The sequence below is a fragment of the Drosophila kikkawai genome, chromosome X (genome assembly GCF_030179895.1).
Source record: "Drosophila kikkawai strain 14028-0561.14 chromosome X, DkikHiC1v2, whole genome shotgun sequence".
NCBI classification, from domain to species: Eukaryota; Metazoa; Arthropoda; class Insecta; order Diptera; family Drosophilidae; genus Drosophila; species Drosophila kikkawai.
Window position 1 is genome coordinate 9390540 of NC_091733.1, and position 24246 is coordinate 9414785.

A 24246-nucleotide genomic window follows, 5' to 3' on the forward strand; every position below is an offset into this window, starting at 1 on the left:
AATTCTGTTAAACTCTGTTACTCTCATCTGGGTTGTGGTATCGGGTGTGGTTCAAGTGACAAATGTGGATTTTTTAGGGATTTTCGTTTTTTCGGATTTTTTAGGGCCAAATTTTCGTGTGGACGTTTATAAATACGAGTGCAAAGCGCAATTCGAAAAAAAATTCCAAACTCAACGAAGCAACTTTACGGTAACGCGGAAAAATCAAGTTGATTCGTTTTCCCGATTGTTGTTATTATTTGCGCGCGCGCAACCGCCTATAAACAGCAGAAAAAACGAACATTATAACTGCAACGGACGTGAATGTGTCTTTTTTTTCTGTTCCGCAAAAATTGTTGTTTTGTGTTGAAAGGATTTAGCATTTTGCAGTCGCCACAGATAAAAAGGATTCACGGAAAATGCAGCAGAAAGTAGAAGAGGTAAGTAACTGTAAATTGTTGATGTACAAGAATTTTAGCAAAGAATTATTGGGCAGGATATTGTTATTTTGAAACGCAGGCCCCAAAAACTAATTAATGTTCATTTGCATGGGTTTATTTTGGTCATTAACTTTGATTTCCGAGAGGGCTTACGATTGCTGTTCTTTAAGAATAACTGTAAAAAGAAGGAGGGGGATAAGCACCGTACAGTTTGCCCATTTCCAATTCGCCTGTTTTCCAGACATATTTTATTTTGATAACAAAACACGGAATTGTTTATTGTTTTGTTATTGACTCCAATAAGAAGGCGGCTATAATTTTTGCGAGTGCTTGGAAATGGGAAAGCAAAAATTGAGGATCAATTGGCGCTGTTCTTGTTGTCTGTGTTGTTGTTTGCCTCTCTTTCTTCTCCTTCTCCTCCTCCGGCTTCTTCTGCTTTTTTGCCTTTTGCCTGCATTTCATTGAACTTACACAGCACGCCCCCGATGCTGCGCTGCCGGCGTTGGCGTCGCTGTTCTGCCGTGACGTTCCATTGACTGATTTTCCCGACTTTCCGCAGAAATAACAAAGGCAACAAAAGCAACACCAGCATATAACACTCAGCGTGGCCACAATTGTAAAATGGTTTTGTTTGGCTTTTCATTTACACGTTGTTGTTGTTTTATTCTTCTTTTTTTTCGGTGTCCGCTCCGCTTCTTCTTTCACCCACAGGTGTGCGGGTGTGTGTGTGTGTTGTTATTGTTTGTTGCTGCTTTATTTGCACAGTTGCCAACGTCTTGTGTTTCGTTTTGTTTTTTTCTTATAATATATCGTTTTTTGGGGCTGCTGTCGTCTCTTGATCTTTCTTTTTGGGGGGCCAAAACCAAAGTCATGGTAAGAGCTGTGAAATTTTCATCGCCATTGTTTGCACTCCATTCTCGTATGCTCCCTCCTCCTTCTTCTTCTTTGGTTCCTTATTTTCTTCGTTGAGAGACAGAGAGAGAGAGAGAGAAAGAGAGAGAGAGGGAGAGAGGATAAACAAAACAAGATCATGCAGAACCGAACATGAAATCGAAAAGTGTCCCAATTGTCAACTTCGATAAACACAATCAGTTTCCGCAGACTTTAGAAGCTTTGCTAAACACAATAAAAAACATATTAAAGTACCATAAATGAGTAGACATATTTTAGATTTGTAGAATTTTTTATAGATTAATACTAACGCAGAAAGGGAGAGACGAACATATGTAAAAACACTTAGAAGTGCCAAGAAAAGCCAAATCCCATAGATCTGATAGGTAAACTTTTCGTCTGTGTGCAGAGAATATAGCGAGAATGAAGTAAAGCTAAAATAATAAAGGGAGAACAACTAACAGCTGCTTTTGGGGACCCTACTTAGAAGCTTCACAGTATCCAAGCTAAACAACTTGTAAATTATTGCTCCTTTTGAAAAATTTAATTATGGGACTCTGTAAGGAAATCCTAGAAATTAACTAGAGCAGAAAATAAAAAATGAAACCTATAAAGCTTATTTTAAATACTAATTACAAGTGTTTACAACAAAAAATAAAGCTCCCAAGCCTGTGCAAACAGCTGTTATGGCTTACCGAAAAAATAATAATAATAATAAAAGGAAGCCTATGTTTTGTCTGAGAAGATGAAACACGGAACCAAAGAGCCAAGAGCAAAAAATAATATAAAAAAAAAGTTCGAATTTGGCCTGGCCAATGCCAGATGCAAGTAAAAGTCGAAAAACCTGTAAATACAAGGATAGCCTCGCCTGGCCTGGCCGGCGAACGAGATGATGACTGTCCGTGACCCAAATAAGTGGAAGCGAACGAAAAATGCCTCGAGAATTGCATTGCTCGCTGGACACTTGGACAAATGATCGAGGAGCGGAGGAGAGTAATAGAGTGGCCAAGAGCACCCATCCCCCTTGCCCACCACCAGTCATGGTCAAGTGATTGAGATTGAGATTGAAGCTGGCCAACTGCCAGCCAGCGGAGCTTGAGCTTGAGGATCGGATCGAATCGGATCTTTGCGATTCAGGCCAAGCTGTAGATCTTCACTCGATCGCTGGACTGATGGAAGATGAGAGCTAAGAGGAAGGTGGAGTGGAACAGGAATGTCTTAAAATCAAAGAATTGAAGCCTCAATTCCTGCTTAACATAGATGCACTCCAAGCAGGTTCTTTTAATCATCAGATTATATTATATATTAAAAGTTGAGCTTGCTTAATAATTAAATAAAAGTAACTACGAAAATTAAAAAAGGTTTTTTTTTTTCTTAAACGTAAATAAGGGAATTACTTTTTTTTAAATTATCTTTCAATTTCCTTTTTCAAATTTCATCATGAATCATATTTTAGACTAATTTATTTTTTTCGACTTTACATTTATATTTTCCTATTTTCCACTATTGCTGCGGAAAATGGGCAGCCAAATAAAAAAAGGAGAAGAAAATCCCCAAAAACCGGTTAGAACTTGTGGTTGGTCTATTAAAGTTTCGCTTTTTTTGCGCATTGCGGACGCAGACAGAGTTAGTAAAATTTTCCCGTCGATCGAAAGTAAAAATGCCCGAAACCGGTCAGCAAAAACGGCAAAAAAAAAGATATGACAAAAAACCGGCGGGATCCTGACACCATCGCCCATCCGTAATGAATGTCTTTATGCAGCTTCGCAGCCAATAGGAATCCGGTAAATTGGGGAAATTACCAAACCGAGAAAAGATAAACATAGTTATTACGGGAAATATGGGCTACCTGCTCATCCTCCTGACAAATCGAAAACAAAATCAAAAGAGGGAACTCGTAGCCAAAAGGCATATCGGAATATAGATCCAAAAGAACACCCGAAAGGCCGAGGAACCCAGGTGTAATTACACATAAATGGTGAGGTTTACAGGTGGGATTCCGGCGGGAATGGCCGAAAGTTACTCAGGTGGGAGATGATGAGGGCCCAGAGCTAAAAAAATTAAAGAAAAAAGCAGAAACTCGAATGAAAAACGCAAAGTACGCTGAAAAATAATTTGAGAAAATAAAATAAAAAACAAAACAAAAACAAAACTCGAAACTTGTCGTGCGTCGATCGCAGCAGAGCTTCGCATCGCATCGCATTGCCAAAGGGGGCGGGGGAGAAGGTGGAGGTCAATGTCTGGGAGGGGGTCAGCGACCCCTGACCCCTCAGGCCGTCTGGAAAACCAACAGAGAAAAGCCCCAAAAAGCCAGAGTTATTAGCGACCAAAGCACTTAAAACCGAGAAGATGAGATCTTATCTCCGAAACTGGATCAGCTGAAGGTAGCCAAAGAAGGAAAATATGAGGAAACAAGCGCAGTGAAAATGAATTAATGGATTCTTTGGGTAAACTGAAGAATCTCCCGGAATAACCTACAAACAAAACTATATATTATAATTCATACATAGGGAAACAAAGTAAGGAAGAACCTGTAGGTAGGCATAATGCAAATCAAATATGTCAACTTTTGGCTATACAAATGAATTGGTTTTAATCACATTAGATCCATCATAGTTGTCTCCCAAAAGGGTGATTAATTAATAGGCATCAATATACTCAGAGTATATCAATCATGTTATGTTTTATTATTATAATTTTAGTCAGAATCGTTTAGTCAGTCAAGGAGTGATATCCGGCCCTGTAAATCATATATATTCTTGATCAGCATCAAAAACCGAGTCCATCTAGACGATTAAAAAATTTTTTGAAAATTTTTCCAACCCCTTTCTATTTGTAAATTTTTTAATTAAATACTGAAAATACTTTGGATGAATTTGGCTTAAACCAAAGAAGGGGAGTTCATAAGGCCTACAACTTTCAGTTGAAACTTCTCGGAACCCCTTAAATATTTTCTGGGAATTTTCAATTGCATCTCGGCCAGATCTCGGCAAGCATTTCGACATCTTCTCGAGTGCAACGGTGCTGTGTTTGCCTATGACGACCACAAAGAAACCAAAAAAACAATGGCAAATAAAGCAAATAAAACAAATATTATGCATCATAAATTTCACCGAAAACGAAACAGAAACCGGTCGGCTCGTCGAGTCCCTCCTCCCGATCACTACTCCACTCAGTTCTGACAATGAACCCAAAAGGCAAAGACCCAGACCCAGACCCACAGACTCCCATACTCCCGATGGCGAGGTGTAAAAGCGAAATGTTAAGAGATTACGAAATCGAATGAGCTTAAGACCCAGCCCCACATACTATATATCGCGCTCTGAATAATAATAGTAATAAGGGGCACATAAAACATTTCTGTCGATTAGAAATTCAAATGAGCTTTGGTTTTGTTTCTTATGAAAAGTGAATGTGACGACCGTTAGACTGAGGCAACTTTAACTTGAGCGTTTAACTGCCCCGCAACAATGCAATGTTTTTCTTTATTCGTCGCTGCCTCTTATTCATTTTCGAAAGTTATTTGAACTACATTTTATGCGGCAATTCGAGACGAAATGAAACCGAACTAAGCCAAACCGATCAGCGTAGAAAAACCCAGTGCCCCGTATACCCCACACATATCCACCACCATCCGATGCAGTTGCGGCCGCCGCGTTCCTTAATTGATCGTGATCGATCGCAGCGAGTTAACCGTTGGCTGGCTGATATAATTGCCGATTTTATAACCCAACAAATCGCGCGCGGGCCCAGAAATCAATTTTTGCCATAACCCATAACTCAAAAAGCGTGTCAATCAAAGTGAAAGAAGTGGCTGTCACTGGCGATTATCTCACAGATACAGATACAACAGATACAGATACAGCATAACACATAATTGCTAATAAATACATAGTTTGCAATTAGTAAATCACCTGATTGTACGGATACAGCTGGGCTATATAGTTTTGGTCTTCCTATACCGGCTATCTCCTCTTTTTGCCTCCAATTGCTGGCGATGTCATTGGCTGTAATTTCGGTGCGAGTTACTGATCCACGATCTCTGATTATACTACTTCAACTATAGTTGTACGAATCCAAAATTGATTTCGATTCGGTTTGGAGAGTTGCAACATCAACCTTCTGGCTGCCCCCGGCATCGGAAATCATCGGTGGCAGATGGATGATGAAAGACTGTAGAGACTCTGAAAGCCTCTCGCCAGATTCCCTCCCCCCTCCCCAGATCTTTTCCATTCTTTTCTCATGATCTCTTGAAAGTTGTTTTCTCAAATCGACTCGAATCAACCCGAGTCCCCATCCCATACCATCCTCTAGTAGCCATCGAAGAAGAACGTGCAAGAGAAATAATGAGATTTTACATTTTCTTTTTCTAGAAAGTTTTTTGTTCCTCGCCGTCGCCTTTTTCAATTTGTCCGCTTATTGTTTTTCCAGTTGTTCAGATTTGTTTTCCGCGGCGGAAGAAGGAACTTGCTGAAAAACATGGGGCAGGCATAACAGAAGATGCAGCTTCCATCCGCACAATAGCATATGTCAAACACACCTTGCAGTTTTTTTTTTCAATTACCATTTGATTGATTAGTTTCGGGAAGAGATAAAGAAAGAAAAGGTTGTGCCACCAGCCAGGTGTGAGAAAAAATGTCAGTGGGGAAGAGGGGCCTTGTTTTTGCAGCGAACATGGTTTCGCAGATTGTTTCTGCTGGGAAGATAGCACTTGAGAATATACTCAAAATACCTATAAATTATATAGCTAAAGTATGACAAGTGAATATGTATTAAAAAAGTCGTAGTTCTCTTTAAATTGGCAAGGATTTAAAGTCTTAGTGTGACCGAGGGTATATGTGACTCACGGAGCTTAGTGTGACCAGGCTATCTGAGTGCGACAAGGTCACTAGTTATATTAAATGAAAATTTAATTAATTTTTTAAAATATATGAAAAGATAAATCAGAACTTTAAATTCTTTAATAAAATATTTACCATTCCTGCTCTCTCCCATAAAATACCTAGTGTGACCAGGCAACCTTTGCAATTTGATTATAACTAGATTATTTTTGCCTTTAAAGTTTGATTAAAATTTTAGGTAAAATAAATCAAAACGAATGTTGCCCTATTGGTAAGAGGCAAAACCCTAATAAGTCATTCTGTGACCGATGTGTGCCTTGCAATCTATTGGAAAACTTTCCCTTCAAACGAAGGAACCGGCCCAAGAAGCCAAGGGTTCGAATGTCGGGGCTGTGTCTCTGCTTCCCAGGCTTCGGCTTCCCAGGGTTATTTTTGTATTTCCATTCCACATTATTTCACATCGCTCATAACTGGCGCTCCCAAGCACTTTCCACTCCACTCCATTGTCTGGGGCACCACCGAGTATTGATAAAATAAACCACCTGGCGGGTGACGAGCGTCGACTGACTGGTGACCTACCGCAACGCGGCGCTGTGATTTGCATGGCAACCTTAACCCATTGGCACCGATGTGCGCCTCCGTACTCTCTCTTTCAAACCCCAATTCAAGCTGTGCATTTTCACAGGCCTCGGGCGGCGGCGGCGGAGGAGTCGCAAAGGCGACCATGTAAATGGCAGAAATATCAATTAGATTGCCGGCAGAAGCGCCGCTTTCGATTGCATGTTGGATCGCTGTGGGCGGTTGTTTGAAATACCTAGGAGTTAGGGGAGCTTCGTGGACTAACATATATGGCATTGCATTTTGTTAGCTCGACTTGCAAACATTTTGTGCTACTTTACATTAATTTTTCTTTTTGCACACACACAAGTCTTTCTTTCTATCATTTCACAACGCTCCCCCGAGGCTCGAGGCAGTAGATGCAAATACTACTAATATAAATTGTGTAGTAATATTTTTTCAAATAAATACTATGGATAGTTTTCTCTAAGAAGAAGAGTCTCCTGTGAAAATTTAAATGAAAGCGCGAGAGACAAGTGTCAATGACAGAAGACGGTGGCAAAAGCGTGTCGCAATTTCCATTACCATCATCATTCAAATCGAAAGAAAACAAAAAAACAACCAACTAAAAAAAACTAGACAATGGGCCGTGGCTGTACTTTCTCCGATTCCAATTGAATACGTCCAAATTATGGCATGGAATGGCTGGCGGCTATATGGCTTGGCGTGTGATACCAAGTGCAATTGCAACAGTGTATATAATATATAGTATATTGTGTATGTATATGGCAAGTCTCTATATAAGTCAAGGTTCTATTGACTTGCGGCTTATGGTGATAATGATAAGCATTATCAACCCGGAATATCAGTGATAAGGTTCTTTCGTTACTCCATCGTGGGCATTCCATAAAACAAAGTGCGGTTTCCATTACCAACATTGGCAATTCATCAATGTCAAGATGTTGGGGATCTCTCTAATTAGCATACGAACAGAAGTTTTTGTGGGTATTAAATGTCGCTTAGCTATTACCAACTGTAGAACAAATTTTGAAATCGTTCAATATTTAAATTGTATGGGTTATCTAAGAGTGCAGTTGTTGGAATTCTAGTGACCTTTAGACTTTAATACTATTATATTGTTAAACTGTTATACTATTATACTGTACTTCCTGCGACATTTATACACCTGTATCCAGTTCCATATATCCACTGAAACTGTTCTTTTACCACAAATAACGTGCCAACAACAAAATACTCTGTATAAAGTACACAATATACGGTATATAGCATATAGTATTAATGAAATCAGCAGCTTTATCTAATCGAAATGCTCCATTAGCCGGGCAATATCTTTTCCCCGAAGGTAACCATATTTCTGGCTCCCAGACATTGTTGAACAAAACGTCGAGATTTATTGCGTATTAATTATAGGAGGTGACATTCCCCCGTTTTACAACAAGCGCCCCACAAAAGGAAATGATGATGGTGTCTTCCTCCGCCTCCTCCTCCTTACCAAGTCTTTGGAAAAGTTTCCGGCGGTGATGACTCAATTTGTTAACTGAACTTGAATGTCAAGCCTTTTATATACAAATATCGATAAGGGAATGATAGCTGATAGCGACTATCAGTCGTAATTTTCCAACACAAACACACCCACACACACCCACGGGCGAAATGGTATATAGACACCTGTTGAAGGCGCCAAGCTCTTCAGCACCCGCACCCGAACTCAAGCCCATTTTACCTACAAAGATAATGTAACATGGCAAAGGGTACACACGATGCACTGAAAGAAAAGGGTAGAATGAGATATTTAAGAGAGTTTTATAAGGTTTAGATTCTGGAACGTTTAGGAAAATGCCATTTAAATTGAAATCTATAAGAATATCAAGACCATAGCTAATTGCTAATATTTTGGCTCAGTGTGGCTAGAATTCAGAGGGGCTGGCGAACGAAGTGTACAAAGTGGGGGAACGTTGGCAAAAATGGAGCAAAGGAAACCAGAAACCAGATAAGATACTTTAGCAATTTGTTGTTCCTGCTATTTTTTTGTTTTTGTTGGTCAAAAGTAATTGAAAATGCCGTTGCTAATTATAAATGGCAGGGTGACTCATAGCCGGTGCTTTTTTCTTTGTATTTTTATTGAATTTATAGGATAGATTATATTCTTGAAATATCAGGTATTACCCAATGTCCGGTTAAGCCTTACTTGTATCTTAAATTTAACTATAACTGGCGGTCTCTCCAAAATAAGAGCTCAAACTCAAACATATATCGTTCAATGGGGGTTCGTCATCCCTTGGATTGCATAACTGAGACTTCAAATCGAAGTCGACGGGCCTCGTGCCCGCACCTTCTGCCACAATGAAGCCATTTCCACAGCATTTCCATTTCTATTAACCATTTCCGCCCGGCACCTGCTGCTGCTGCTGCAAAATGGTCTAAATGGGCTGCATTGGCTCGAGCATTTGTATAACAATGGCCGGGTGTTTAACGGTCTTCGCATTACCACTAAGTAGCTCTGTCAAGTCATCGTCGTCGTCCAGTGTCACACAAACATAGTAACATAAATAAGCCGTGGAGACGGAGACGGAGACACTGCCCCTCATCCATTTTGAATGGAGCATAGAAAAGAAAAAAAAAAAAAGAGTCACCGGCTTGGACTCTGCATTTGCATTGAAGATTTCTTCTTTCTGCCTTTCGCGTAATTTATCTCCGACATGATTTGGCAATTGTCTCTCACAGTGGCCGCCTAAATCCACCATACTTGGGTTGTCAGAAGCCCCCAGACTCCGACTCTGACTTCAACTCTAACTCCAAACTCTATTCGGTTGCTAAAGCGTGGGAAAGACATTCGCATACATTTGTTATGCTTGTTATAAGTACATTTAACTAAATTAGACCCAGATATTCACAACTCCGTTGATTTTTTTATTTTTTGGTGAGAGTATGCGAAGGCGTTGGCGGTTCTAAGGCTGAGCTGCTCTAGTTTCTCAACATTTGCTTGGAATTCAAATAATCTAATACGAAACTGATATTCAAGTGTTATACAAAGGTTGTACAACTGTTATATTAAACCATTTTACATTTAATTAAACCATTTTACAGTCTAAATATACAAGATATATTTTCTCATTAATATATATCATTTATAATTGCTTTCCCAACTGTTATACATATATTAAATTAACGTCAAACGTTTAAATCATATTATTTTTCAACTTTTGTTAGATTTATTGAAAGAAAACTGTTATACATATATTAAATTAACGTCAAACGTTTAAATCATATTATTTTTCAACTTTTGTTAGATTAATTGAAAGAAAACCCCACCCACTTACCGACTTTCCTCTAAGTAGCTCTCAGTAAGACCCCTTATCTATTCAAGCTTGCACTATCTGGCGAATTCTGGGTAAACGAATACTGTTATACAGCGACCCAAGAAGTGAAAGGTACATTTCCATAGCACTCGGACTTAATAAGTATGCACAACCTTTCACAAAAAAAAATTAAAAAGAAAATGGAATGCAAGGCACCTCCGACTGGGGGAGTTGTGTAGGGAAAACATTGAAATAGCCCAGCAGAAGCAACTAAGCTACTATGGTGATAATGATAATGATAATTTTTACGATCGACGGACAAAATATGACGCTTATAAAGTGCAGTTAGCATGTCTTAAAGACGTCTAAACAGTTTACCGTTGGCTGGCAGTGGCCAAGTGGCCGCTAAATGTCATAAATGCGGACAATGGACGTCGAACCTCGGACTGCAGATGATGGTCGGAGCATATCATTCACAAAATTTTCTGGAAAAAGAGAAAAAAGAAACCGCTGATCCCCCACCACTCCGTCCATTCAAGTTCAGCTCGGGTGGGTGTGGATTTGAGTTTAAGGTGGGGAGTAACTGTCTGCACTGGAAAATGACCGAAAAAAGAAAAAAAAAAAAAAAACTACCGTTTGGGCCAAAAGCTCAGGCCATTGTTTGGCACTTTCCCAAAGTCTCAAGTGGTGAAATGGTTTCACTTTTAATTTAGCCAAAAGCCAAGCTAATGTCAGCCTGTCGCCGGGATCTTGACACCCCCAGCGGACGGGCTCTAACCCCATCGATCTCTATTTGTTCCGTATTCAAAACAGAAAACACGTAGAATGCAGAGCAAATATCTTTCAGCTGAACAAAGCAAGTCAATTAACTTGGCCCGTGTATCCCAATCTACAAAGAATCTATACCTTTTTTTTTTTGAGGTTGTTCCGACAAAGTGTTTCGCAAATATTTGCCATTGTCTCGCTGAACATATTTCAATCATTGGGCGACACAATTTGAGGCACAGACAGCCCAAGATATGGCAATTACTAAGGCCCAGATAGGTGCTACTTCGGGCCAGAAGATACAGCCGTCTCTGGTCTGTATCTTTTACGTGCTCTGCGAAGCGCCGCAAGTTCAAAACACGCAACTTTCAGCTGCAGTTAACAGATGCAGATACATGTGTATCTACACGTATCGCTGCAATGGTTCCTGTTGTTGCCACCACACAGAGCCAAAAAACATGTCTCTCCGATAGCGAACCAAGGCCAAATAGTGTCTAGATATGACTCTCTTACATGTCGTGCAAAACTACATATAGTTTAGTTTATAATATCCACTTGATCTTGCACATATATTTTTTTTGCCGTGCATCGCAGCGTGTCAATGGCCCAGAGCCAGGCAGCTGGGAAGTTAAGTGGAGTAGTGATGTGGATTGAAGTTCAGCTGGCCATGCCTCTGCCTCTGGCTCTGCATTTTGCGGTTGCCTTCCATGGATGGATGACATAATGTGGACACCACTTGGACTTCCACTACCAGTTCGGAGAGTCGCCTTCGCCTTCAGTCTGGGGTCTCACAGCTCAGCCATGCTGGGCACGTTTTCTGGGTCTGTGCCCGGGGGCCCATTCCATGGGTAGCAAGTATATGTACATATATCGGCATGCAGCTCTTTGCTCTGCATTCGGCGGGTGACATAATTTGTTGTGATTTTGTTATTTTTTTCCCCTCCTTTTGTTACTTGTTTTTGATTTGTTTTTTATTTTTGCGTTGTTATGTGTTATTGTTATGGACTCTAGTTTTTTTTTTTTGTATTTTTTGCAATAAGCGTACAAAAAGGTTTCAAACTGCAGCTGTTATACCTTACCTGTTAGGCCTTCTAACATACTTTACCACTTTTCCTCTTAAAAATTTCCCCTTTTAGTGTTTTTGTGGTAGTACAAAAAATTCCCAGTAATAGTTTTAGTCAAAGATTGGTGGTGGTGGTGGCCTGAATCATCCGACTATCTTTGGTCAATGAACGAACCTCGCAGGCACTTAATTTAATGACCGCCTTACCAGCCAAAACTAACTGTCCCGGTCACCAATAAAAAGCTGGGCAAGACCGACAGTCGAAGCCAAATTAATGGCCAAACAATCCGCAATCAAGTCGCTGGAAGTAACAAGCCAAAATTGAAAAGCAAACTCTAGTTCGAGCCCCTGATTTGGCCAGGTCACGCATTGTTAACACGGCCAACCGAAGCCAAGGAGAGAGAGAGGGAGAGAACCTGGGGAATGATCCAATCGATGGGGCTTTTTATCAGCACTCTTAGCCCACTCTTATTTCCCCCCGAACGGTTCTCGCTTATCGCGAATTCATTTTGGTAAACACCACCGCCATCGGAGCTCCCAAAAACCCCAGAGGCGATAAGGTTCGAATGAAAAGCTAGCTGCTACCTCCCCCAACCCCTCATAACTATCTGAAAATTGCGCAAAAAAAAAGTATATTCCTCTGACCTCGATTTCCACCCACACACACACAATCCCGGGATCTATTTGTATTTTCCGTGGCCAAATTGCTCGCTTCGCTAATGGAGAATTCGACGTGACTGTGACCGCTTGTCTCTGTCTGCTTTTCTTTTTCGCCTAATGACCAATGGCCAACGGTATCCGTTCTTAATGGTATTGGTAATGCTAATGATATGGCGTCATAATTGACACATGCTCCAACTGCATCCGCCTTGGATTTCCAATGGAGATTCGCAGATTATCTCCCAAGCGTTATATTTCCCTTGTGTTTGGATCACGACTTGGGCCAACAACTGGGTCGATGATGATGGATCGTGGCCAACACAAAGCTGGTCTGGGTACTAGTATTACCTCGAAGATAATGGCATTGGTTAATCAAAGGTTTATGCATTACAAGGACCACAATTGAAGGAAAATTCAATGTCTTAAGGTAGGTTAATATAATCTCTACTCAAATACCAAGTTTTGAAAGGTTTGGAGAGATGGTTTGAGGCACGCTTTAGATAATTGTAAACATTTTTGAGGAAGCAAACAGCTTTCAAGGATCATATTTTTCCAAAAGTAAGTCAAGAGTATATTGACCCGAAAATACTTAACAAAGAATTCCCATGTTAAGTACATCTTTTGCATATTCAATCTGCTGTTTTGTCTTTTTGCTGTGTAATGCTTTTTTTTGTTGTTGAGTTATTTCTGTTGTTGTTTTGTGCTGCCTCTTTATTGTTTATAATTTTTTTTTTTCGAACAATTTTTTTCTGCACGCTTCAGCTGCAACTGCGGCGGTCACTGTGCAAAACGCTAAATGAATTGCCCCAAATACGTGTGCCGTGCGCGGCGATGATCGCCAAGGTGGCGTTGATCATGATTGGCATCGCACATCCCACATCCCACAGCGTACATCGTACATCGTACATCGAATATCGTACATCGTTCCAACGTAGTGGCGATGATCATGATGATGATGACGACGATGATGAGCGTTATGCTAATGCTGATCACTCGCCTGGAAACGACGCCTGCGCAGCGGCAGAACAGCAGCCCAAGCAGAGCAGAGCAAATTGCACAGGAAATAATATTTGGGGTAATATAGTTTTAAAGTAATTTTCGGGGTAACTTGTAGTATAAAAATCCTTTCGGGGATGTATTTTTTAAGGGAGTTTTCGGGGAATTTAAATCCTTGAATTGATTTATTTGTTTGAGGGAATTTTCAGGGTATTTAGGGAGTCATTTAAGATTAGCAACTCCAGGCGAGTGGATCTAGCCTCGTTTTGACTTGAAAGTTGTTAACTTAAAATAAAATATAATCAATTAAAAACTTATATATATAAGCTATATAATTTAGGTTTCCTAATTTTTTGTTAGATGATCACTTGTTTTTTACACTAAAAAAACAATTTTAAAAATTAAAAAATCATTACAAATCAATACAAATTATTATATTTCTCAGTTGTTTATGGTTAAGTGCTTTGATCACAAATAGATTATATTATTTAAAAGAATGATCACTAAATAGCTCACTATATATTTATCTCTGTGTAGCTGTTTTTGTTGGCAAAACTGGATCACTGGCTAGACAGAGACACAGCTACCGCTAGCTGCCAGTGAAAGAGTGTGAGAGAGAGAGAGAGAGAGAAGAAAGGGCCAAGACATAGAGAAGAAAGAGCCCAAGTCACGGTCACGTTTCTTGTCACGTTCTCCCGCTGTTGTTACTGTTGTTACTCCCGCTCTGCACCTCCTCTTCTGTGACTCTCTTCTCCTGCTTTGGCTTGTACCCGCTAATTCCAGCAATTAGGGTATTCCACTTCTCTGATCCGCCGGCTAATTGATTCTCCATTGAGAAGGTGCCATGAAAACCTGATTTGTTTTTACCGACTTTTGAGTAACTAATGTCTTTCCAGGGGATTATAATTACTTAAATAAAATAAATAAATATCTTAAAAAGCATTTGGCAAGTAAGAAAGCTTCAAATGCTGGGCACTTGGGTAGTCGATAAGCCCCAATATCTGTTCTTATTTGTTGGCTTGTTATTTTCATTGTTTAGCCATGTCTTTGAGCCTCTCTTGCCCCCTTGCCAATTTGCTTTCTGCTTTGTGCTTTTTGCTTTTTCGCCTCGTGTACTGATCTAGTCGTGGCTACAAATTGCGCCCGAGTTCCAAGACCAAGACCGAGCTGTCTGCTGTTTGTAGGCTCTTTTATTTATATTTGTATACCCTTACTTTTAGTCAGAGGCTTGCTAATCAATGAATAAGATATTTTTGACCCTATAAATCATATATATTCTTGATCAACATCAACAGCCGAGTTGATCTAGCTATGTCTGCTGGGATTTTTTTTTTTTTTAATTTTTTACAAAATTTTATAAGGGGTTACACCGTCAAAAATGTCAAAAATTGTGGGAAAAAAATTTAATATTTTAAAATGTTAAATTAAGAATGCAGGTTTGTTAAACAAATTAAAACTAGCATAAGTTATGATATTTTGAAACTTTGTTTTGTGCTAATAATTTTCTAACATTTTATTAAGGGGCTACATCCTTTAAATTATACAAAAAATGTATACAAATTTAGATTTCTTAAATTTTGTATGCAGCTTTATTTATCTATTAAAAAGTAACTCTGAACAGGATTCCAAACTAAAATTAATGCATTTTTGACTAGTTATGACCGATTTTCGATTGGGTACCCTTAACCTATTGCAAAGTTCAAGGGTATACAAGCTTCGGGTAACCAAAGTAAGATTTCTTTCTTGTTATTTTATTTTCTAAGCTGATCTTAGGTATGCCTCGCTGCTGGCTTGCTTTTGGGCTTTCATGCTTGTTTGCTTGTTGCCTGCTTTTCGCTGTTTTCTGCTGCTGCTGCTCGTGGCGTTTGACCCCGCCTGCAAATGAGTTCAGACTTGGACATGCCGCATGCCGCACATTTCCATTTCCATTTGCATTTCCCCCTTGGTAGGAGGACAGCAAGAAAAAAATAAGAAAAACGCGCGCCAAAAGTGACAGCCGGCCGAGGAGCAGCTGTCAACTTGACTTTAGGCAGCTGCCGCCAAGTGTTGCTCTGCTCCCGGCAATGTTGCAGTCGCCGCTGTCATTGCACTTGGACGCCGCCACAGCCACGCCAGCAACAAGTAGCGCTCTCGCCACCAACTACCAACAACAAAACACCAAACGGAAGTTTCCCATATTACCAGCTTGTTTTATTTTTTTGGTATATTGTCGCCAGAAAAAGGGGTATTCATTATTTTGGAATCGAGTTGGTAACGCAATTCATTACACAAGGTGGAGTGTGTGAGTGTCAGAAAGTAACAAGTTATTTAATGATTTTTTAATGAACTCTGAAAAGAATACCCGAAACAAGAGGGGAAGTGGCTTAAAGAGTACCAACATTGGTTTATAGTAATATATAGTTGTTATAGATTTTATAATAAAACCATTTACAGATTTGAATAGATAAAGAAATATAATAAGTATAATACTAAAACCCCCAAAAACATAGAAATTAAATATAAGCCACAAATTTATATTGCTGAAATAAGAAATTGCCTCAAATTGAACTTATTCCATTTTTAAATATTTTTAACTTTGTCTTAAAGAAAGAGTATTGAACTTCTCTTGATTTACTTTGAATTTTTATCTCATCTTTTTTTATGCCAGAAAAAGGGTATAAAAACTTTTGTGCTTCAGCAGGAAATCTCTCCTTTTTTTAATTAAACGATGAACCCTTAGGATCGCATTACGTTTAATGGAAAGTAATTTGATATAAAAACAGGAAAGGAAGCTGATTCGGAACGCCGAAGCTTGTAAATTATAGTGATTTTTATATTCATTATTTATTATAATTTTTTTTTTTATTATTTATTGAAAGAAATGCAGACATTTTATTGATATATGTTTTTCATATATACATTTATTTTATTAAGCATTGCAAACCTCCAAATAAAATTCCCTGCCAAAAAGGTAAATTTTTGGTTGAAAAACAGCAATTTATGGGCTTCTTTTAACACATTTAAAGTATTGAATTACCTTTTTAGCAAGGGAGTGAGCCTTTTTGTCAAAAGGTTGTAATTAATTATCTTCTTTCCCAAACAAAAGACTTGAAATTGGTTTTAACTGAAGCTCAGGGTATACCTCGCTTCGATTTCCCCCGCGCAATTTGACAGCCGGTTTTCTCTCCGCTTATTTTTGTGTTGAAGCAAGTGAAAACGACGTCGTTAAACGCACATTTTTTGATTCGATTCGTTGTCGTTTGGGTGGCTGGCTAGATGGGCCCAAACAATTGAGTGAAAATCTGCATCGAATCGATGGGCCACGGCCACGGTGACTGCAGGCACTGTGACACGAGCTGCGACACTGAATTTTTGTAGACAAAATGGACAATACATGAAAAATGAAAAAGCCGCAATCGCTCAGTGCATGGAGAGCACCTTGCGCTGGCTGAATGACTGAAATCACTAAAATGACTGGAATGGCACTTTCTAATGCGACAACGATGCGGAAGCCAGCTGACGACGGCATCAAGCTCGTGCAGCGGCAACATCATCAGCAACACCTGCAACATCGCCAGTCCGAGAGCACCCACGGGAAAGAGTCACAGACCCCGGACCCCAAAAGCCCCCACAAGTCAGCTCGCTGACCCGAAAAATCTGCTTCCTAAGCAACCCCTGGGTCTCGGCCTCTTCCTGTTTGTGTGGGATGTAGAGACGACTCCCCTTGAGTGTTGTGACTGCAGGGGAAGTATTTAGCCGTCAAAGGGATGCTGATTGCTATGAGAAAGTCCAGTAAAAGAATGCAGATGCAATCTTTGGGTGTGTAAGTTTCTATTTTCTTTTGCAGTTTGTTTTAAGATTGTTGGATAAAGGTTGTGGGGAAACAAGTTGTTGTGGAAATTCTATGCCCTACTTATCTCTTTTCGCAGAAAAATTAAATTGAATTTATAATATTTTTGTATTATTTTATTTTACACCAAAGGCAACAGAAAGCCAATTAACCCTGAACCTATTATAACAGTTTATAACAGATTCTCTCTCGGTGGTCTCGTCTGCTTTCCTTTTGGCTTTTAAACGAAACGGATAAGCGTACAATTTGTTATCCGGTTTTCCGGAAATTGGAAAGACAATAGGTTGTTGTAAAAATGTTGTTGTAAAAATGTTGTTGTAAAAATGTTGTTGTAAATATTTTATTTTTGTAATTATGAAAAAGGCCGCAATTAAGGCATTTAGCTGTACATATTCTTCAACTGCAAGTATTTTTACACTAGGCGCCTGAGAAGGCAACAGAATACTTGTATATATAACAGTTTATAACAGATGTTATCCTAATAAGCTAGAAGAATCTAGAAATTTGTATTAAATTGAGTGTTATTTATGAACATAACTATTTATTATATATTTTCACAGTTTATAATGACAATATTGAACCACATTCGTGTACCCCTTTTACAAGGAATTGGACCATAAAAAATACACCCAGATTGACAAATACTGGTATTTGAACATCTAATTATTTTCCATAGAAAAGAACTATGCAAATATGAACCATAATAATAGGGTTATAATTGGGCGTAGGCTCTCGCTTGCCTGCCGACGTCCATGAAAGTACTTTTATTTACCTTCAAATATGTACATTCCGGGGCAATGGGAATTGCCATTTTGTTTTTTCTTTGACTATAAAAGCGTGAAACAAAAAACGTATATATAGGTACAATAAGCCTAGAGTGTGACAGCTAAAGCTTGTTAATTAGCCGGCAAATGCGGCAAATTTATGCAACAATGTGATGCGGCACGCAAAAAAGAGTGAAAAATGTATTAAAAACTAAAACAAAATCGCACAGAAAGTGAGACTGTTAGCAGCACTTTTACTCTCGAACGTGTGTTTAGCTTTAGTTTAGCATTTTCAGAGCCACAATTGAGACCCACAAAGCAGCCAGCGAACCGAACAGAGGAACCCCCAACCCCAGGCCGATGTCACGCACAATAATCGGCTTTGGTTACGCTTGGACCACTCTGGGCCATTCCGCGTCACTTCATCACTTCCACTTGCACACTCCCGATCCCGCGACGTGTGTGGCTTGAGTCCACGATCGAAGCCAATTGGATTATGCAAACGCCGGATCTTGTCTCCTCCGATTTCGCTCAGAGATGCGGGTGTATCCGCAGCTGCAACTGCATCATGCAACTCATTCGATCCGATACGATCCGAGGCGTATCGAAAGTGAATGGCCCTCGTCGTGTTTATGTCGGTGGTTTCTTCTGTGGCATATCCGATTACACGCACGCAGAGCTTAGAAGTTGGAAGCCGAAGCTGCTCCGCGATCACTTCCTGCGTCTTTGGTTACAGTGAATGCACTCCCTTAAGCTCAGCGAACTCTGAACTCTGAGGTTATAGCCTCAGACTTAAGACTTTGACTTTTGCAAATAAGTAAATTTATTTAATTTTTTTTTTTTTTTTTGCCTGCAGAAAATCGATCCCCTGACACGCATCCAGGAGGAGATCAAGGAAGTGGTACGGCGTGAGGAGGAGTACCGTCAGCTGGCCACACTCTCCTCAACGACCATCACTTCTTCCTCCACCGCCACCGAAGGGGTGGTGGAGTTTGAGGCCTACACGATCAATGGCAATGGCAAGGACTTTAATCAGGAACAGCAGCAGCAGCAGGCACATGACCAGGATGAGCTGGATCACGATCAGGGCGTGCTGGTCACAGCCCAGCCGGCGACCACTTCGCTCCTGCTGCCCATTGACGAGCTGTCCAACACACCCTCGCTGGCCTCCAGCGTGAACAGCGCCAAGGAGGAGAGCCTCGATGGTCAGCACTCGGACGACTCTGGCATATCGGCCTCCTCGCAGAGCAACAACATCAACAACAACCTCCAGGCCAAGCAGCAGCAGCAGCCGCTCAAGCTGACAGTGGTTACCCGCCAGGAGCAGCGCTACATTGGACCCAACTGCTACAACATGACACCGGAACCGCCGCAGCAGAAGCTCATCACAAGGACCATTTCCACGCCGCAGCTGAGCGGCCTGCCCCAGAAGCGTCAGTTTGCCTTCGGCGGTGCCGCTACCAAGGGCGTGATGCAGCGTTTCATAGCCTCGCATGGCAAGCTGGTGACACCCAGCAGTCCCCTGCCGCCAGCCTCGCCATTGGGCGTCAGCAATGGCAACAGTTCCGGGGTCATCCAGAATGGAAGCCAAAACAGCAGCAGCGGCGGCGGCGCCGCTGGCAACAATAACAACAACACCCTCAAGCTGAACACACGCACGGCGCTGGCCTTCCTGGAGAATGGCAACTCGACCACGGTCACCCTGTCGCCGGCGGCCATCGAGCGGGACTCGGAGGGCAGGCCGCTGCGTCGAGGCTATGTGCCAGTCGAGCAGAAAATCCAGCGGGAGCTGCAGGACCTCAAGTCGCGCGAAACGGAGCTGAAGCGCCTGCGCAAGATCAACAGGCAGAACACACTGAAGGCGTCGCTGGACAAGCTGTGAGTACACCTCCTTCAGCAGTAACCTTTATCTTGAAATAAATTGTTTTTAAAATCTTGGAACTCTGATTTGTTATCATCTTATGTTTTTTTTTTGATTCCAGTAACCTCAGCACAGACGACGAGGCCGATGCGGACGACGATGACGATGAGGACTCCGAGGTGGAGCACTGCTATGGACCCGGAAAACTGCGCAATGCCCAGTCTACCCAGGAGCTAGATAGAAATGGGTAAGTGTTGGGAGTAGACCACTTTCAAAAGATTAGTTCTTATTAGAAGTTCATTCTCACTTTCATAGCAACGAACCGGAGATTGTGCACAAGCCTGCTGCCAATCGCAGCCTGAATGCGGCCGCCTACATAGCCAATGGAGCCAGCAATGGCAGCATCAACGGAATGCGTCCGGCCATGTCGCTGGCCCAACTCTGTGATCTGACGCCCGAGGAGGCGCCCTCGTCGCGTGGCCTCATTGCCCAGTGGGAGAGCCTGATCAAAAAGAATGCCGAGAATGGGACGGTGATTGAGGCGGTCATCTAAGAGGACGATCGATGAAGGGTAGCAGAGAGTCCCCTTTTTCCGAAAAATATAAACAAAAACACACCAATACACCAACGATTCTGGTGCAGAGCAGACCAAATTATTATTGTAGTGTCCAAACTTGATACCAATCCTAAGCCCGATCCCCGTTTCCCTGTTCCCGATCCCCTCCTCTACACAAAGCGAAAGCTGCTTATCAACGAATTAATCTTAACGCCTGAAAAACTTGAAATTAAAACACGAAACTGAAAGGGAATTGCAGCCTGTTGCTGTACTTAATGCGATTTATGTGTAATTTATAAAGTGTAGTACGTTCGAGAACTCTGTTGTATATATATGTGACTCTTCTTCGTGTTTCCAGTGCGAGTGCAGTCCTGACTTGCTTATAATTTATTACAAATCAACTTTATACCTTATATATATATATATCTTACATAAATATACGAGCCCGATATGCGAAACATGATTTAATTAAATAAAAAAAAAACCCAAAACGAAATTTAAACAAGCATTTGTAATACTTACTTGCCATTATATTGAATAATGTTCTCGCTGAAACCCATAAACAGCTGACCTGCTGAATAAAACATCGATCCTGGGAAGAGGAGAGCGACAAAGAGGGGTTCTGAATGGCGGCGGCCATTTTGAAAAGGGTAGCCATTACTAACGGTTTCCTGGAAAGGTGTCCGTTAGTTTTGGCTTAAAGCGGATCAGGCGACTGGGAACTGTTATAAACTGTTATAAAAAACATGAACTACGAAAAACGTTCAGAAAGACTGATTAGGCTTGATCTTTAATACTCTAGAAAAAGCTTAAATTAACAAATACTCGATCGTTTTTTTTTTTTTTAATTTTTTTATATTTATTTTATTAAATACATTTCGTTTGTGGTTGTTTTTTCCCTTACGGTTTCTGTTTTTTGTTAATTTTTCTCTGTTGCTCTGTTTGCTGCTCGTGTTAAATTACGTATTCGTTCTGTACTAATTGAATTAATCAGATATTAGGGTGCCGTAGAAAGAGAGAGAGCGAGCGTCTCTAGTTTGGAATACAAGGTTTTCGGTTAGAGTAAGCCCACAGATCCAAGTACATTTTATACACACAAAAACAAAGGGAAATGAAATGTAAAAATAATAGGAAAACAAAGAGAATAACGAAAGCGATCATCAGTACTCAGATAGATCGATCGAGTGCTGGGATTATCATGGAGTTTTCCTTTGTTGGTTCTTTACTGCTACGGAAGCCTCGTAATACATATTGCTATTTATGTATGTGTAGGTCGTATATGTATGTATGTATGTGGTTGCTGTCTCCTATGCAAAGTTGAAATCTTAGGTTTAGAGAGTTGTGTGTGTTTTGTTTGCAAAGGAAATCAATCATATATATACTCTATATATCCTGCGTTTATATATTTACAAAAAGTCTGCACTCGCTTTGCTATATACGAACAAATCGGGACTGGAACTTTGAGTTAAATCAGGGATAAACCTATAACCTAATACAATAATATATATTGCACTGCGATTGCGTGGCATTAGAAATTAGGCAACAATCCAACATATATCCAAAAAAATAGATATAAAAGATATTCTGATGATATTCACATACATAATATATAATAATGACTAGGATAATACTTTGGCACACACACAGATATACATATACATATACGTACATATATACATATACATATATATGCGAAAGGAAGGAAAGAAAAGTTGCTGGTTGTATTGCTCGGCGGTACAAAGGTGGAACACAAGGACAACTCTTCCGGAAACAATAATAATAATTAATAGTTAATTAGCATTCTGCACTTGCTGCTCTTTTCGGAACTGGAACCAAAAAACCATTGACTGCTCTTTTTTCTTGTAATATCGTGTATATATATATAAATGTATATATAGAAATATATAAATAGTAAGTTTTAGCATCCATAATACATATATATATATATACATATATATATTTAGTTTGCCGCCTGCTCCTCCTCCCACCCCCCTACCTCAATTAGAAACTAACACTTAAACCGACTGTTCATATGCGTTGCTATATCCTTCCTCCATCCAGCATTCGATCCTTATGGATCCTTTAACCAAAAGCGCTTTGAGCGTCCTACACATCGCGTATGTACCTCCATATCTCTTCTATTCCTTCGTGACCTAACAGCTAAGACAAAAAAATGGCATCGCTCTTCTCTTCCGCTTGCTAAAGTTAGTTCTCGTTTTATATATAATCGATATACATATTTTGGATTTTTTCTTTTTCTTCTTATTTTCTTCATTTTCTTTGTTTTTTTGGTTAACATAAAATTAATCAACAAATTTTTAGAGTTGCTTGCTAAAACTTTTCTTCTTAGTGTGTAAAGCGATGACTATGACTGCCATGAACTAAGTGCTACCTCGCCTGCATCCTGGCGGAAGTGTAACTTGTGTGTGTGTGTTTGTGTGTGTGCTATGGAAAGTTGCAGAAATCCTTAAGTGAGTGTCATGTGATTGCATCTCTACTACTGTTCCAAGTTCGGTGTAAAACACATCTAAAAAATGCCTCTCAGCCATATATCCCCCCGTGTCCTTTTTTCGGTTGTCTATTTATAGATAGATCTTGTATATATATCATCATGCCTGCTTGTATATATGTATGCCTTGTATATAAATATCGCTTTTGTTTTTTACTCTTGGTATTGTCTGAATGTGCTACGTACTTTAAACGCTAAACTAGTTCGTGTGTCCTGTTGGGTGTACTTTCTTCTTGTTGCTTACAAAAAAAAAAAAAAATAAACCAAATAAATATTATTAATACCACAAAAAAAAGGACAAAAAACAAAAAAAAAATATATGAAAAAATTGCAATTTTACAAACTATTTTATGTTATGTTTATGTATCTCTCGCGTATAATAACTAGTGCATTACATTGTTCACATAGGTTCCTAGGTTCCTCTACACGCTATTAATATGTTATTCTGTTTGGTTCCATCATCCCCACATAACCCTAAGCATACCCTAATGATCCTGATCCTGCCTAGAGCAGCTGGACAATAACCGGCTCGATCAGACACATGTGCTCGGCACCACGTACTGGCAGCCGGTTGAGGCAAAAGTGCCGAATCATCTCCGGCACTGTCTCGAAGGGACGACTGAACTGGCCCAGGATATACTGTCCGGTCTCGTTGCGTTGGATACGCATGTGCATGAAGCCCTTGGCGCCCCTGTTGGGAGAAGAGTTTAGAATTACCAGGGAATCTCTTTCTATATATATATAAAAAAAAAGAGATGAACCTACTTGAGTGATAGGGAGTAGTCCTGTTTGGTGGACTCGCAGTTGCGTACCAGGAACGAACCCTCGGCCAGGGGACGCAGAGTGGTCTCCGCCTCGATCCTGGTTATGGCGCCGTGGTACCAACTAAAGAGAGAGGAATTATTAAGGATTTATATCTAAAGCTTCCTTTCCTCTCCCTCTTCATCATTCATCCCAGAAACTTACCCCTGCCGCTCCAGCGGTATGCTAACATCAATCAGATCCACGGCCGTCACATAGCCCTGGCTCAGGTTCATGTTCAGCTCCTTGGTGCTGCTGAGACCCCGCAGATCCAGGCTGCCAAACTGCTTGGTGGCCTGCCGCGACTCGTTCAGGTTGAGGGTGAGATTCTGCCGGAACAAAGCCGTGTCTGCTGGGGGAGATAAATTAAAAACAAACATTAAAAAACAATGAAACTTATCAAAAACTCCCTA

General features: G+C 40.4%; 2 protein-coding genes across 3 annotated transcripts in view; one reads left to right on the forward strand and one right to left on the reverse strand.

The window, feature by feature from the left end:
* The first annotated feature begins 118 nt into the window (after positions 1–118).
* On the forward strand, positions 119–21019 carry mdu (meduse). The gene is made up of 4 exons (XM_017179430.3): positions 119–419; positions 18963–19984; positions 20089–20214; positions 20283–21019. Exons 1-4 carry the CDS (start codon positions 399–401, stop codon positions 20518–20520), a joined length of 1407 nt encoding a protein of 468 aa, XP_017034919.1. The 5' UTR covers positions 119–398; the 3' UTR covers positions 20521–21019.
* A 352-nt stretch (positions 21020–21371) lies between these two features.
* Positions 21372–24246, reverse strand: part of hwt (heavyweight) — a 53039-nt gene continuing 50164 nt past the window's right edge. The window contains exons 7-9 of one of the 2 annotated variants that reach the window (XM_017179323.3): positions 23999–24182; positions 23798–23917; positions 21372–23723 (exon numbers count right to left, since the gene is read on the reverse strand). In XM_017179323.3, the coding sequence (XP_017034812.1) occupies positions 23537–23723; positions 23798–23917; positions 23999–24182 (491 nt within the window). In that variant the 3' untranslated portion in view covers positions 21372–23536. Of the gene's footprint in view, positions 23724–23797; positions 23918–23998; positions 24186–24246 lie in introns of both variants that reach the window. The other variant, XM_017179322.3, reaches the window with a different exon arrangement.

What these genes read in the sequence shown, in the direction of transcription:
- mdu (XM_017179430.3), top strand. Translation starts at nt 399, where the DNA reads ATGCAGCAGAAAGTAGAAGAG. An exon ending in TGCAGCAGAAAGTAGAAGAG is followed by an intron (nt 420 to 18,962) that starts GTAAGTAACTGT and finishes TTTTGCCTGCAG; the next exon opens with AAAATCGATCCCCTGACACG. An exon ending in AAGGCGTCGCTGGACAAGCT is followed by an intron (nt 19,985 to 20,088) that starts GTGAGTACACCT and finishes TTTTGATTCCAG; the next exon opens with TAACCTCAGCACAGACGACG.